We start from the raw sequence: 15,525 nt of genomic DNA, 5'->3' as shown, positions 1-15,525 counted from the left end.
TGCCTGGTCCAGGCAAAGCCTCTCTGGAGTGCAGCAGCTGTGGAATATGTGCTCTTTCCTCAGGCCCCAGGTGCCTCTGAGCTGTGTGACAGCGGAGACTCTGCAGTTACAAGGTGAGGCCAAAGCCCCGTCCTATCCTGTCTCCAAGTCAAGCAAGCCAAGCCATCCAGCAAGGACACAATTCCCTCTTCCATGGAGCAGCACTCTGGGGGTCATGGGAGTTCAGAGAGCTCACTACTGCTTTTAGACCTGCTTGAGCATGGGCTTTGGATGTACTCCAATGACACCACTGACACATCTCTGCCCCCCTTTCACTCCCCAAATTCTTTCACTTCCTTTGCTGCTCATTATGCTTATCACAATCACTAAATACTGTGCTGTCCTGCAGCAGTATATCTTTACTTAAATTCACAGCTTCTGGTGACACAATATCATGTAAGAGTTTGTAGCATGACATTTCCAGTGGCTTTCCTCTCCTGTGTGGATTCCCACCTTGGAGTTTCACCAAAGATGTATTTATTGGTCCATAGCCCACCTGTTGCTCTTGCATAAAGCTGCAGTGAAACAGGACTGCAGGTTTTATTTGATACAGCCTGAAATTCAGGTCCAATACTTGTTCGTTGAATGGTTGGTTATATATGAAGTGAAATATGTAAAATTTAATGTTAATTTAGTAAAAAACTGATACCGTCCATGTGTGGGAGTGAGAGAAAATTCTCTTCAGTTGCTGCAGCCCTAGACATGCTTCTTCCTCAGAAAATAGTGTCATTCATTTGCAATAGTCAAAGGACAATTGGTCTTTGTAGAACTAGTTCTTGTGTTTATTAGTGCTTATATTAGCAAGGTGACTAGTGGTTTAGGGTCTTGATTTTGTTACCCTGTGATTTACAAACCAGATATACTGATTTCCTGTCATTTCTGCAGGAGGATACTTTTTTAATGCTAAAGACAACTAGCAAAACCATATAGTGGAATAATATAAATCCAGTATTAATTCATGCTGTTTCTCAGCAACATATTGATTTCTAGGCTGAAGTACAAGAATTAGCAGTGGTTTGATTTTGTTTTTATCATAATCTAGGAGACCTGTTGCCAGTTTACATGGAGCAGAACAAATATACCACTGAACATCTGAAATATGTTTTTATCAAAACTAGGTTCTAATTAATACATTCAGGATTTGCAGTAACAAGCAAGTTTGAACTTCACTATTATCTACAAGTTGGGATCTGCTTTTTCTAAATTTTCTTAAGAGGTGTATGGAAAACACTGTGTATAGAAACCCACTGGCTGTTGGTCTGAAAATTGTAGCTGATACATCATAGGCTTTTAACAATTCATCCATTTCAAGGCTGCTAAAAAGTGGGGGTTTTTTTCCAAACTCACAAGAGACAGTATGTGTACTTACATCTTTCCTTGAAAGACCAAGAGCATTTCAGTCCAGAGAGAGAAATGTACAGAATCTGTAAAAAGTAAGGGGAGAAGGTGCCCATTTTCTGACAGTTAATGTTTCTGCTCAAGTATTTGCACTGGATTATAATGAAGCTTTGGTTAAGCAGATTAAACAGACAAAAGCAGTGAAACTTCAAAGGCTGACCAAATGTGCTGAGGTTTTTATTTCCCCAGTCTGTAGTGCCTGCTTTTGCCTTCCTCTCCTTAGCACAGAAAAATAAGCCAGTAGAGCATAATGTGCTGTCCCTCTGTAGTGCCTGCAGCGACTGGTTCCTAACAGGGTTCTAGGGGTGAGTATCGAAGGTTTTTTCCAACATAGCAGTAGATAATAGACCTCCTATGAGAGGAGTTTTAAGAGCAACTGGACAGCTGAGAGTTCAGCTGTTTGTAGAGCTCATTTTAGATACCAAGATGCAAAAGCCTCCTTCCAAACACAGATACTAAGTCTGTGACTAAACCCAGCAGTTAATTAACTATTTTTACTTGGTCAAAACAGCAAAAGAAATTCTGTGCTTTGGTAAGCTGCAAGGAATAAGGTAAAGCAGTATTCACTGTCATGGTGTAACAATCCAAATTGATTTGATGTTTCTAGGTTGCATTTTCCAGTATTCCCTACAGAACAGTTAAATGTGCAGCATTTGTTACGGTTTTTGTTTTGAAGAGTGTTTCCTGCACCGTGGGATTGATTTGGGCTTTTGTGTCGCTTAGTCAAGGAGTTATCAGAGACCACACAGCAGTTGGAAGTTTAAATCAGAGGGGAAAAGTGAATATGTTTAGAATATATAAAATAATAAAACCTAAATTAATTAAAAATTTGAATTTATAATTTTAAAGTACAGAAATTATGTAAGCTCTGAAACAGGTTCCTGTTAAGCTCCTTTTATAATGTTAAAGTTCATAAACTAATAGGATATATTTGAGAAGTAACAACACTGGACATAGTTGTAAAACAGCAATGAATTTGTACGCTGTGTGGTTTTGGATTAATTTTGAAAAACTACTCTAATTCCAATCAAATGGACTGGTTTTGAGTCTCTGAATGTTTTGAACTGCCTGAATACCTGTGAATTAGCAAAATCTTGTTCTGAGCAGGTAAATGGCATTTCTTTGATTTAATCACCCACCTTCACATACCACAGAGCCTCATGGGTCTCTCTGTTCGGGATGTTTTCTCTGGACTTTTCTAGAACTGGACTCTGATGCTATAGAACAAAGGCATTCCATTTCAAATAATACTATTGCTAAAATTTGTGGTCTTGTAAAAGTCTTGCCAGAAGGTTCATGAAAAGAACCTTTCAAATATTTTTGGAAGAAAGGCTTTTAAGTTTCATTTGAAGAAGGAATCTGTGGAGTCAAGACAGAAAAGCTGACCAAGACACACCCTTTCGATATTAAATTTAATGCTTTTTCCTTCATATTTTGCTACATGATCAAGCTCTTTGTGCTAAAAGCCTGAGATACATGCCTTGTCATTCAGAAAGCTGTAAAGCTGTAAGCTAAAGTTGAAGTTTTGTCTATGAGTTCTTAGCTCTTCATCACTGTTGTGCTGTACAAGATCCCGAACAACTCCTTCTAAAATGACATGAGATGGTTCTGCCTTGGTAAATCATCGAGGTGAGAGTGGAGAGCAGAACTGCAGGATCTCCCAGAACACTGATTGCCCAGACTGGTTCAGAGGCACCTGAGGGAGGTGAATGTTTGCGTACCTGGGCGCTTATGGACACCTTTTTAATGCAGTAGAAGCTTGGTTTGGCAGCTTACTTGCAGTTACTTGCAATGACGGAACTTCAAGTACTCCTCTATTATTTTAGACATGGGGGAAATGAAGAAGCCAAACAGGAACTAACAAGTCAACAAACAAAGGAACTTCAGAGACAGCTCTTGCCTCACATGAGAAAGATGAACTATGAAACCCTCTGTTCATCATGCTGTAGCCTGTGCAGCACTCAGGGAGCTTGGCCGGTCTCTAAGCTGCTGCTAGACAGGCTGATGGGCACCTGCAGTTGACTTTCTTAGGTCAAAATCAGCAAGGTTTTTAGTTCTTTCTCTAGGAAAAGTCCCTTTCCCTTTTTTTAAGTCAGCCTGAAAGTTCTTGTGTCATTTTTAGCTTCTGTGTCTGCAAAAATTTAATTTCACTTCCATAGCAGAAACTAAAGCAAAACGTACAACATTTGCTTGCTACTTGAAAAGACTGTTTCATAATTCAAACTCAGAAGAGGCAACTTTTATCAGCAAGGCAAAGGTATCGGTGTCATCAAATTGTGAGTGGTTTTTAACATTTTTCATGTCTTTAAAATTAAAAGACTCCTTTGAATTCACTTTTTAAAATTGGTTTGCAAGCTGTATAATAGGCCAACACAATTTGAAGTTTGTGCTTTTTCTGTCACATGGTCTTTCAGTTTAAAAATGCCTCCTTCCGAGACACATCTCGTTCAGAGTAAGATGCAGTAGGAAAGACTGGAACTTGATTTACAACAGGAAAAAATTATTTGAGAGGATTGTTAATTATGAAGGGAAAGTTATTGGGGAGCACTTTCTGCATACAAAGAATAATACTAAAGCGTTATTTGGAGTAAATACTATTATCTATTTATTTCACTACTTATGCTGATTTTCTGTACTAGTTTGTGTCCTTTTACTGTTTACTGCCGTGGAAAGGAGCAGGTGCATTTTTTGGTAGACCTTGAAACTTCAAAACCATTATCTTTCTATATAAGGGCTTTTACACACATTCGAGGTTTGAATTTTATCCAAGTCATAGAAAATTTACATCACTTCATGAGTAGATATATCTGGTATTTAAAAGTCATGTGAATGAATTTAGTAGCTGAAAAGAGAAGGTGAATGTTACTGTATCTGCCACACAGAAATGTATCAGTACATTTCTTTTTTTTTCTTTTTCTCTCTTTTAAGGGCCAGAAGGCTTGGATAGAGAAGACCTTTTCTAAAAGAGAATGCATCTATGTAATTGCCAACAACAAAGATGTTACCAGGTAACATCTGACATTTTTGTTTCAACAGAAAGGTTAATACCAGAGAAACTGAACTTGATTTGTGTTTAGATGTGTGAAACCCAGTTTAGTCACTGCCCCTAAAGGCAGATGACAGGGGAACAAAAGCACAGGTCATGCTTGCACTCAAATCTGCACAGAGCCATGGGACAGGTCACACAGAGATGAGAAGGCTGAGAGCAGAGAGGCAGCGAGTTGTTAGTTCCTAGCTTTGCAAACTGTAATAAATTCCTACTGAATTCTGAATGCAAGGGTGCAATGAAGTGGCGCCATCCTTCCCAGTTGGTATGATACTACCAATAACAATAGCAGATAGGGGGATTTGATTTCTTAGTCCAAATATTAATATATAACTCCATGGGCTAGCTACATATTGTGGTCCAGCTTGTGTGGATAACAGAGCAGTTAATGTCGCATACAACCTGTCACTTCTAAGTAAGAAACAGGTGGTCAGTGCTCCTGTTCTACGTTCTTCCTCCTTGCCTGTGCTTTTACCTAGAACAGCTTTCCAGTGCATAATACAAGTGAAGTGGTTTTTTTTATCTTTGTGTGTTAAGAAACACCTAAGGGCTGTTAATTCTGACATATATGCATATGTGAGAGGTGTGTCTATGATTCATGTACAGCAAGGTGTGGGCAGTTGAAAACCTAATTTCTGATTTATCTTTTTTTTATTGAAGATACTGTTATCAAAGTCACTTCAAATTTTAACTTACAGGTGCTGCTGTGGCCAGCTCATTAACCAACATATTCCACCTCCTCCAAGTATAACAGCTAATAAAAATGGAGAAGAAACAAAGCAAGTGGAAGCTCAGCCAGAGAAATGGTCTGTTAGTAAACACACCCAAGCATACCCAACTGATGCCTATGGAAACCTGGAATTCCAGGGAGGAGGACATTCAAATAAGGCCATGGTAAGGGGCATAGGGTACTCTAAGGTATTTGTTCATCTGGTGTGTTAGGTCAACAGACTCTTGAGTTATCTTAGCAGTAAAAGTAATAGCAATTCAAACTATTGCAAAAATTCTCTTTCTGTTTTTCCTCTCTTCTGAAGAAATCCAAACGTAGATTTGTTTGAAAGTGGTAGAACTCTCTCTTCAGAATGAAAGGCAAACAATAACCATTCTTTGCTCAGACAATTTACAGAGCAGGTTGAATGGTAACATTACACATTGCTCTTTGCAGTACATCCGTGTATCATATGACACTAAACCAGATTCTCTGCTGCATCTCATGGTGAAAGACTGGCAACTGGAACTGCCCAAACTCTTAATCTCTGTCCATGGAGGCCTCCAGAACTTTGAAATGCAGCCTAAATTAAAGCAAGTGTTTGGAAAAGGTCTGATAAAGGCTGCCATGACCACAGGAGCTTGGATTTTCACTGGTGGTGTTAGTACAGGTAAGCAATTGCCATCACTTTTAGTTTACTTAAGAATTCAGTGATGTTCATTCACTAATCTTTCCCACAGGCAGAGGACTTAAGTCTACATGAATGAGTCATTACCCACTAGACCAAAAAAGGAGCACTGTAATCATTTGTGTTAATCTCCTACCCAGCCCAGACCATAAGATTTTCCTGGGTCAGTATTGATTTGCATTACTTGGTGTTTCCCCTGAAAACAAATTTCAGCCTTGGTTTCAGTAGCAAGGAATCTACCACTAGTTCTAAAACACTTTTTTTAGTGCTTGGTTATCCTTGTAATTAAGAAGTTTCCAACTCCATATTTGCCAAGCTTTAGCTTCTTGTGGGGTTTTTTTGTACAAAGATCTTTCTATTACTGAAAGTGTATTTCCTGATGTCATGGTTTGTGTCCACTGAACAACATATGTCGAGATGGACAAGGATACAGATTACACTGTGGCAAGTTAGTAACTGGGTAAGTCTTTCACAGACTTCACTGAATTCAGCACAATGTCGTGAGAAGGTAATAGGATTTACTCACAACCATTACAAAATAAAACCATGGTTTTGTCTGCATTGCATGTTCTACTGTAGAGATACCAGTTTAGTAGTGAAAGCAGCCCAGTATCTCTGTGAGAGGCAAGAAGAAAATTCTGTTGTTTAGTGATCAATCTAAAGTGCCAAAAATGAATTAAATTAATTGTAACTATAGGTGTCATTCGTCATGTGGGAGATGCCCTGAAAGATCATTCTTCCAAATCCAGAGGACGAATATGTGCCATAGGAATTGCACCGTGGGGCATTGTAGAAAACAAGGAAGATCTAATAGGAAAAGATGTAAGTGTTTAAGGAAACAGCTGTGTAACAAAATACACTGTTAATATTTCTGAAGTATTATTTTTTTTCCATCTCTAAAGCATGCCTAGAAGGTGAAATTTAACAATTTCTTGAAAAAAGCTGTTGTTTGAGTATATTTCTCAGATTGTCTTTTATGACCTCAAAGTAAATATGGAGCTAATGAGGTTTCCATTGCTTTCGTTAGTAAAGACCTCTCTGTGGTGACAGTTTTGTGTAGTAACTTCAGTGTGGCACATTGAGACTTCTGTAAATCACATAAGGGCCTTTATGTGTGCAAGGCTGGCATTTATTATAGATGGGTACTCTGGAGTGGCATATGAATTACTAGGAACTCCAAATGAGAATGTATTTTCTAATGCACTAAGAGGATTATGTAACAACACAGTGTATGAACAAGGAGAGCACATTAATGAGCTTAGGGGAACATGCAGGGGAGTGCACAGTGTGACTGTCATCCTCCAAAGAAAACAGTGCTGTCAGGAGTTCAGATTTGGAATGTAAAAGCAAGCTCTGTTTCTAGTTCTCTGGTTTTGGTTATAAAGGTTTGCTTGGGTTGCTTCCTCAGAAGACTCTGAGTGTGCCTCTGTTGGGTGGTGTGCAGCATTTTCCCATTTGATTCTTAGTTCTAATCCAGATGCATCTCTCCTCTTGACACACAGGTAACACGAGTTTACCAAACAATGTCAAACCCTCTAAGTAAGCTCTCCGTGCTCAACAGTTCCCACACCCACTTCATCCTGGCGGACAACGGCACATTAGGTAAATATGGAGCTGAAGTAAAGTTACGGCGTCAGTTGGAAAAACACATTTCCCTCCAGAAAATTAACACACGTAAGTACGAGTGGGGCAAATTGTAAACATAACATCTTCAAGGAATGGAGGGAAGGAGGGCTTGAAATACTTAAAAGTATGGAAATTAAAGGCTTCTTCCAGCTCTTTCCAGTGGAAATGTGATCAGGACTGTGTGACTGAACTAGAACATGAGCTGTCTGATAAGTGGTGAAAGAGCCCACATCGAACAGGGCAGAAAAAGCATGGAGTAAGAATTGCATAAAGGGATGAAGAAAAGTTGACAAATAGTAGTGAGGAGAAGCTTCAAAGCAGTGAGAATCTGAGGGAAACGCAAAGAATTTTTGCACTTCTAGGCTAGAATTCATAAGCATCAGTAAATACACAGAATGAGGGGATTTTTTACAGTTCCTGTTTACAGGAATCCTATGCAGCCCAGTGATTTCTGATTCTGAATGTTCACATGAGCATTTTATTTTCTCTTTTGTATATGGATTTGTTTCATTTGAAATACCACACTCAAAATTCTTTGATCTTCCTGACAAACTTTTCAGGCATTTTGATTTTTAGTGACAATCAAGACAATTTCACCTTAATGCTTTCGTATTTAAAGTTTTGCCCAGTTTTAAAAATGCTTATGGTTATTATGGCCTCACTAAAATAATTTTCTCAAACATTGTTACTTAGAAAAAAATTCTTTTAAAAGACATATTTTCATTGACGTGCAAAAAAAAATTTTAAAAGGTGAAATAAAAAAATACAAATTATTTTAAAATATCCTCACAACCCTCATTAAAAATGGTCCCAAAAAATGTTAATATTCTTTGAATTCACACTTCAGTTAAGAGATACTGGAGAATTGACATCAGTTCTACCAGTTGCCTTTCTTACCTCTTACAGGTGCCTCTGTAAACTGTGTAGGCCTGTGAAAATAAGAGAAAACAAACATCCAAAATGGCAATTGCGTTGAACTCCACAAAAGTTTCTAATAGGGTCTAAGTGCTCTTACGCGTAGAGCAGAAAAATCAAGAGTGCCAGGTAAAGCTAAAAGGCACAATTAGAGATCAGCCATGGGTTATCCAAATGTTCTGGGAAGTCTCTAAGTACTTCCCTCTGCCAATGGTGAGCCTAAGAAATAGCTCAGGAAAATGCTGCCCCTTGCCTTTGAGCACAGAGGCAGTGCCAGGTACTGCTGCCCACAGACGGAAACAGCTCACCTTAGCCTGCTTTTGTCATCTTTGTCTTCTGCAGAAGTGCTGGCAGAGCTGTGAGGCTGTAAAAGGGAGCATTGGCTTGGAAGATCAGGAATTCAGGGCCCAGAGACAAGTTGTTCTCTGTCATTTCTTGTAATACCACTGGGGCTTGGGGATATTGACTCCAGTTTAGGTAGTGTTTGATGTTGTCATGAGAAGGGCAAAGTTGGAAATACACAGAGAAACCTGTTGTGTGAAGGGCTGCAGCACACCTGCTAGTAACAACATACAGGGAGTTGTTTTGTTTCTTTTTAATCACTCCAAGCACAGGCACCTCTGCTGGAAATCTCAGGAGGAATCACTAAAGATTTCATGGACACACAGGCCGGCCCATGCTCTGTGACTCCTCCTTATCAGAGCCGGGGTGTACTGGCAGGAGGAAATCAGGAAGCTTCTACTGTTACTGTGCATGGTGTTCCTGTTCTTCAGAGAGGAATCAAGGTTGAAAATATGAACGTGTTCTCAGCCAAACAAAAAAAGTGCATCTTTATAAAGTGCTGGTCATTTCACAGATTAAGAACTGAATTCAAATGCTTATGATAGTGGAATTAGTCAGCATTCAGGTAATGTTTTGTCCTTCATTTCCCCAAGTTTCTTGTGACCAAGGCTACTGAGACCATGTGACCTGTGGGCTTCCCTTTGTCATCCTATGCCTGGAGATCACAGTGAGGCAGGGACAGCAAAGGGATGCTCAGCTGTCGTCTCTTCCATCGGCCAACCATTTCAGCCTCATGATAAAAACGCTAATTCCATTTTTTATCTTAGGAATAAGCATAGGTATGTCACCTTATTGAAGACTTCCCATAGGTAACCCATGAAGAGTTAAAGCATCAAAGGCAGTAGCTGGGAGCCATCTGAGTAACAGTGAAGCTGATGAAGCAACAGGACAGCCATGTTAGCTGCTTTATCTGTACCTGGTGTCTGTCAAGAGAAATTACAAGCATCCACCAACACTGAGTGGATGAGTTATCAGTATGGAGCTGATGTAAAAGCAAGGGCAGAGAGACATCTTACTCTTTTCCTTTTGGGGCCATGAAACAGCTTATGGATGTTTTTCCTCACATTGGCCTTGAAATGGCCATCATTTTTCATAAGGGCTCTGGTTTGAAGTGATGCTCTGACACAGAAATCACATCCACTTATTTCAATTTCTTAAGCTATATTTGAATGACGCTTCTTTTTTTCCTTGTTTCTGTCCTTCTGTTTTTTGCAGGACTGGGGCAAGGTGTTCCTGTAGTTGGGCTCATAGTGGAAGGAGGTCCCAATGTGATCTCCATTGTCTTGGAGTGTCTGCAGGAAGAACCCCCTCTCCCAGTTGTGATCTGTGATGGCAGCGGGCGAGCATCTGACATTCTATCATTTGCACACAAGTATTCAGAAGAAGGAGGGTAAGGTTTCAAGATCATCACCAAAGCTGTGTAGGAATATATGCTTTGCTTTCATACGGCTTCATTTAAAAAAACCGTCAAGGACAAAATGCTGCTAACAGAGGCATTCTGCTGTCAGTCAGCTTTTGTTGCCTGTTTGATATCAGCCCTGGAGTTAATGAATAGAAGTTGTTGCCACTTTGAATGCATGGGATGGTCCTTCGAAATGAGCTTCCTTCTCAGTCAGCACACTGTTGTACAAGCTCCATCAGGGTTTGCTGCACTATACTTGGTGTGGGGTTGGGCATGGTAGAAGCAAGGACAAGTTCCCAGGAGTAACTCTTTTCCTCAGGCCAAGGCTGAGGTTAATTAGTGCATGGATTTGCAAAATCTGTGCTGCCTGATTCTGCTGTGTTGTGTGAATGAACTTCATTGTCCCAGTGTGCCAGACCAGCTGAGGAAATGTTGGGCTTCCTTCATTGTTTTGCTTTTGCCTTACAGGCAACCACCTAGTATATTGTCCTAATTAGGGTATGGCATACCTGTCTTGTGCTGAAGATAGAGCCTGTTTACTTGACTGAAGTTGAAGCTTAGCTTGGATTAAATACTAAGCAGACGAGTAGTGTTGCAAGCAGTGTGGATGTTACTTGCTGAATTAGGAGAGCAGCTCTTATGCTGGATTTTGTTGGTGTTTAGACATAGCACATATTCAATTGCACCAACAGTATTTATGATTCAGCAACTTTCTTTTCCTTTCTGTCTAACAAGGTTCCTTAGTTTAGATCAAACTTTGCTCTTTTTTTTTTTGTCTTTCTTATTCATTCTTCCTATCAGCTCATAGGCAATTGAAAGAGCTTATCAGGATTAGTCTGTCTGAGATGTGCTCACTGCATGACTTTCCCTCCCAGTGCATATGATGCAGTGTCCAAATTCTTCTCCAATAATTATGTTAAGATAAATGTGTTCATCTAGTAAGGCAGGTCTATAATGAGAATTTTTGTCACTCCAATCATTTTCTCACAGTGAACTTTGAATTCTACTGCATCTCTCACAGACCTGCTAGTAATGTTTGCCATAATCTGAAAATGCGTGTGTTTTATTAGGAAATGGAAGGGCTGTTTCATATTGCTTTGGGAGATCAAGCATTTCTGACCTTTCTAGGATGTTTTCAATCTAATTTCTTTAATTATCTTTTGGATTGTTCATTTGTTTCTCAGTTGGGTGTTATGAGGTTTCAGATGCACTAGCAAGTTTAGTCCTCTGTTTGAGACAATAACCAAGGTGATATATCAGAAATGTGAAGTATTTTTGGGTTTTTAGCTATATGCAAAGGGACTTGGAACATTTAGAAGCAAAGGTAGGGGTCCTGTAAGGCCTAGTGATAAAATCCTGAAGACTGAACTTGTTAACAGAACTGTATCTATGATATATAAGAGGAATACCTGTATATTATTGTTTCTTAAACAGCAGGCCTTCTGAATATTTATTCATTCTGGCAATGTCTTCTTTTATGTCTCATTTTTCATTCAGGATAATAAATGAATCTCTTAGGGACCAGCTTCTAGTTACCATCCAGAAAACCTTTAACTACAACAGGAATCAAGCTCATCAGCTGTTCGTCATTCTTATGGAGTGCATGAAAAAAAAAGAACTTGTAAGTTTCCTAAAAGTAGTTCACAAAAGTAATTTCTATAACCAAACTTCACAGAGTACTTTCAAGTGCAGTTTTCACAGGGTTATGGTTTAAACTTTTTTTTTCCATGTAGGTCCATTAAATGTACACATTCATTCATAAGCATAGGCCAAGAAGGGATTCCATCTTCTGGAGAGCCTCAAAACCAAATTTCAGATTCTTCTCCTGTGTAAAATGATAGGAATCTTTTTCCACAGACTTCAGCAAGGCAGACGAAGACACTGAGATAAATGCACTAAACCCAAGATCAGCTGCAGAAAGTAAAGATAATTGAAGAAAAGGTTCGTAGGAGCAAGCAGCATTCAGAGTGCGTCAACACAGTTTTGGTTTTCTGACATAGTTACTCTTTAACAGCCTTTCCTTCCAGGAAAAGGGACTTTTCAGGCCTTTCAAAAGCAACTGAAACATTGTGTTCCTGAAGATCCCACCCTTTCTTGCTCCTGGTTTGCTGCAGGTCTGCTCTGTGTGCTGTACCACTCGCTTAGGTTCCTGCCTGTCTCCCATATCCCAGCTGCAGAGAAAAGTGTGCTCAGGAAAAAAAAGTCTTTGATATTCACATCTGTCATCTGGAAGCAGTGTATTGAAATTGTGTTCACTGTGCCTTTGCAGGCAAAATGAATCCTTGAGTGTTTGACTAATTGTTTCAGTGAATTTTTATAAATATGAAGCCAACGTGAGTTCCATACATACAACTTCATTAGAAGTAAGGTTGGTAATAAACATGACTCTGATAAGCTGACTGAAAGAGAGTCAGCCTTCCTAGAAAAATTGGTTGAGAGAAGAGAGCTCACAGCTGCCTTAGTCAGACTGTCTTGAATTTAAAATGTGCATCAGAGCAGGCCTGGTTTACTCAGCAAAATTCAGACACGGGCTGTGCAGCCTAAGCAGATTTATGGTTATGGTTTTCTGTTGATAGTTTTGTCTGTTCTTGTTAATTAGTAATGTTTTTTCTATAGTTTTTCTAATGTCATGTAGCTTTGCATTTATGCAAAATATATTCTAACTGTTGAGAAAATTGCTATTCTCAGTAATTAATGTGAATGGTTACTTCTGGAAAATGAAACATTTGGGGTTTTTTGGTCTGCATTCGGTATTAACTTTGTTAACATTTGGTTATTATGCTTCTAAATTATTAATCTTCTAATATGTAGTTAAATGGCTAAGATTTACATTAATCACTATTTTAAAAATCATTGAATTGTAATGGACTGAACGAAGCAAATGGGACTATAAATAATTGCTTTTCTTTATTTGGTTCTGGTTTTTTGATTGTCATATGTAACACATCCTGCAACTAAAAAATGTTTGAGTGTTATCATCAATAAAAGGAGGCTATGATAATTATCTTGGGTAACTAGCAGTTCCATTTCCATTACTACTGGAAAGTAATAGAACCATCAGAAAGCAATCAGTTTTGCATGGCAGTTTTTAAAATTCCACTTTTTTTTTGCATCACCACTTTTTAAAATTCACAGGTTTGGTGAAGATTTTCATCAAGTTTGTCATGTTTACTAATGCAGGGATATTTTAGGATAACATAATTGGAAGAATTTCATTAAACACTTTAGCAAAAATTAAATTTCAAAGAAAAATTTAGTGGAACTGTACTTTTTGAAAAATCTTAAGTTGTAGGAAATAATAAGGGTGCACCATTCTGCTCTATTTTCTACCCACATGTTTAGTCTCTCTCCTTCCTGTGTTGTAATTTTGTGTGTTTGGTTTTGTGCTGCCCTTTAGATCACCGTGTTCCGCATGGGCTCCGAAGGGCAGCACGACATTGAGATGTCCATCCTAACTGCTCTCCTCAAAGGTGGGTTTTCCAAGCACTTAGGATGCACAAAAGGATCCCAAGAAGACATTCCTATACTCTGAGGTTCACTCTTCATGTTTAAGTTTTGGATTTCTTTACTTGGATTCTGACAAGTACCTGAACGTGTTTGGTTCAAATTCAGATTAGTTTGAAGCATAAAATCTAGATTGAAAGTTTTGTGTGGCTTTCCTTCCCTGAAAGCCTGGGATGAGAGTGCTGCAAGAACTGTACTGCTGATATTTTAGCTCATTCTATTGCAGTTCTAGCATACATTAATAAAGTTAGGGAAAAAAAAGTGGGAAGATAAAAGGCTACCTGGATTTTTCCAGATCTCAGATTGTTCCGTTTGAACCTTAGAGCAATAGGATAGGCTCCATATTTATTTGAGGTTTGTTATGTTTGCTGAAACAACTGTTTTCTGTCTGAAGTTATATAGTAGTTGATACTTGCTCAGTATGGGATCACTGGAGTCCCCAAAGCTAAGGAATAAAGAGAAGAATTTTTACACTCTTATCCACAGTATCAGCCAGAAGAGCTGAGAGGGGTCTTTTAGGAGAGTTAAATGTCTGTCTTTAGCATCAGAATAAAAGTCTATGTGGAAGCTTTAAAAAAAAAGGGGGAGATAATCTCATGAATCCCTTGGAAATTAGGATTATGGGTTAAATGGAAGATGCTGTAAATTGATTTGATGAATCCACTGCCTTGTGGCAGAATTATTGATGGTAGTATGATGTAGAGCCAGGCTTGCTGTTTTCTAGTTACTGCAGAAGGTTATCCAGTCTTGTTTCATCATGTGTGAAATATGAAACATCTGTGTGTTTCTCTTTAGGTACCAATGCATCTGCTCCAGACCAACTCAGCCTGGCTTTGGCCTGGAATCGTGTAGACATTGCACGGAGCCAGATCTTTGTCTTTGGACACCACTGGCCAGTAAGACAAAGTTTTCTGTGCCCTTTTTGTTTGTCAGTACTTCAAATTAAGTCATGTAATATTTACACCTTGGATTTTGATGCTGCACTGGCAGCAATGGTGAAACACTGCAATTCATCTGCGTAACTAAAATCCTCTATTTAAGCCACTTTCATGTCTCACTGTATTGTTGTTTTTTGCTTTACAGTGTGAGCTATCTGATGCTGAATTACTGTAAAGTGTCATGAGGAGAGCAGCCTGAAAGGGGCTGTAAGAATGAGGGAAAGAATTGCAGTGGGTTTTTTGCTTAGTCATCTTTCTTGAAACCATGCAATAAAATGACAAAGGAATACTATTCATGTGCATGCTGTGCATAATGGATAGATTTATTTCATTTGGAAGCCTGTATAATCAATTTTTTTAAAATGTTGCTGCATATGCAGTTTTATTCCTTCGCTTCTAGTAATGTGATGATATTTCAATATCCAAGGTTCATGAAAATGCTCTTACAGAGAGGATTTAATAATCCTAAAGATTATGAAGTATAACTACTACCAAATGTTTAATTGGATGGAGTGTCCCAATCTCCATATTACTGTGGTTAGATTCAGAGGTTCCACCAAGAGCTGAAGCATGTTACTGCTTTGGCCTGTTTCATACTTCTACTGTGCAGCAGTTTGTGGAAGCAGTACCAGCCAATTGGGATTCACTGTCATTCCAGGTTCATAGAGATTGCTTTCAGACTAGCCTGTGCTGCCACTTGGCAGTTGCAGTTTTGTCCAGGCTTTTGAATGGATTTGTGGTAGCTGGGCAGAGGAGAGTTTTTTAAGACTATTAAAACCCCAGGAAAGAAGCCTTGTTAAAGGCTTGGTCCCATAGCTGTCGGTGCAGAGCACGGGTAGTTGTAATTCAGTTTTCTTGTCTGTGGAGTTTATGTAACCTAAGCATCATCTGGAGCAAGTTAAGCCTCCAAATCATCAA

The 15,525-nt window shown here is 39.0% G+C and overlaps 1 protein-coding gene across 10 annotated transcripts in view; it reads left to right on the top strand.

Moving 5' to 3' along the window:
* TRPM1 (transient receptor potential cation channel subfamily M member 1) overlaps window positions 1–15,525 on the top strand; it is a 91,368-nt gene that overhangs the window by 47,841 nt on the left and 28,002 nt on the right. For all 10 annotated transcript variants that reach the window (XM_042038952.1, XM_042038953.1, XM_042038946.1 and 7 more), the window contains 9 exons: window positions 4,366–4,445; window positions 5,182–5,377; window positions 5,649–5,862; window positions 6,578–6,702; window positions 7,383–7,554; window positions 9,979–10,153; window positions 11,663–11,786; window positions 13,563–13,635; window positions 14,465–14,565. In XM_042038952.1, the coding sequence (XP_041894886.1) occupies window positions 4,366–4,445; window positions 5,182–5,377; window positions 5,649–5,862; window positions 6,578–6,702; window positions 7,383–7,554; window positions 9,979–10,153; window positions 11,663–11,786; window positions 13,563–13,635; window positions 14,465–14,565 (1,260 nt within the window). The remainder of the gene's footprint in view (window positions 1–4,365; window positions 4,446–5,181; window positions 5,378–5,648; window positions 5,863–6,577; window positions 6,703–7,382; window positions 7,555–9,978; window positions 10,154–11,662; window positions 11,787–13,562; window positions 13,636–14,464; window positions 14,566–15,525) is intronic.

Source organism: Corvus kubaryi, unplaced genomic scaffold (genome assembly GCF_017639235.1).
Source record: "Corvus kubaryi isolate FWS band 111438036 unplaced genomic scaffold, C.kubaryi_AGA036_p1.0 37394, whole genome shotgun sequence".
Classification (NCBI taxonomy): domain Eukaryota; kingdom Metazoa; phylum Chordata; class Aves; order Passeriformes; family Corvidae; genus Corvus; species Corvus kubaryi.
The sequence above is the reverse complement of the archived record's forward strand: the minus strand, read 5'-3'. Positions and strand labels throughout refer to the sequence as shown.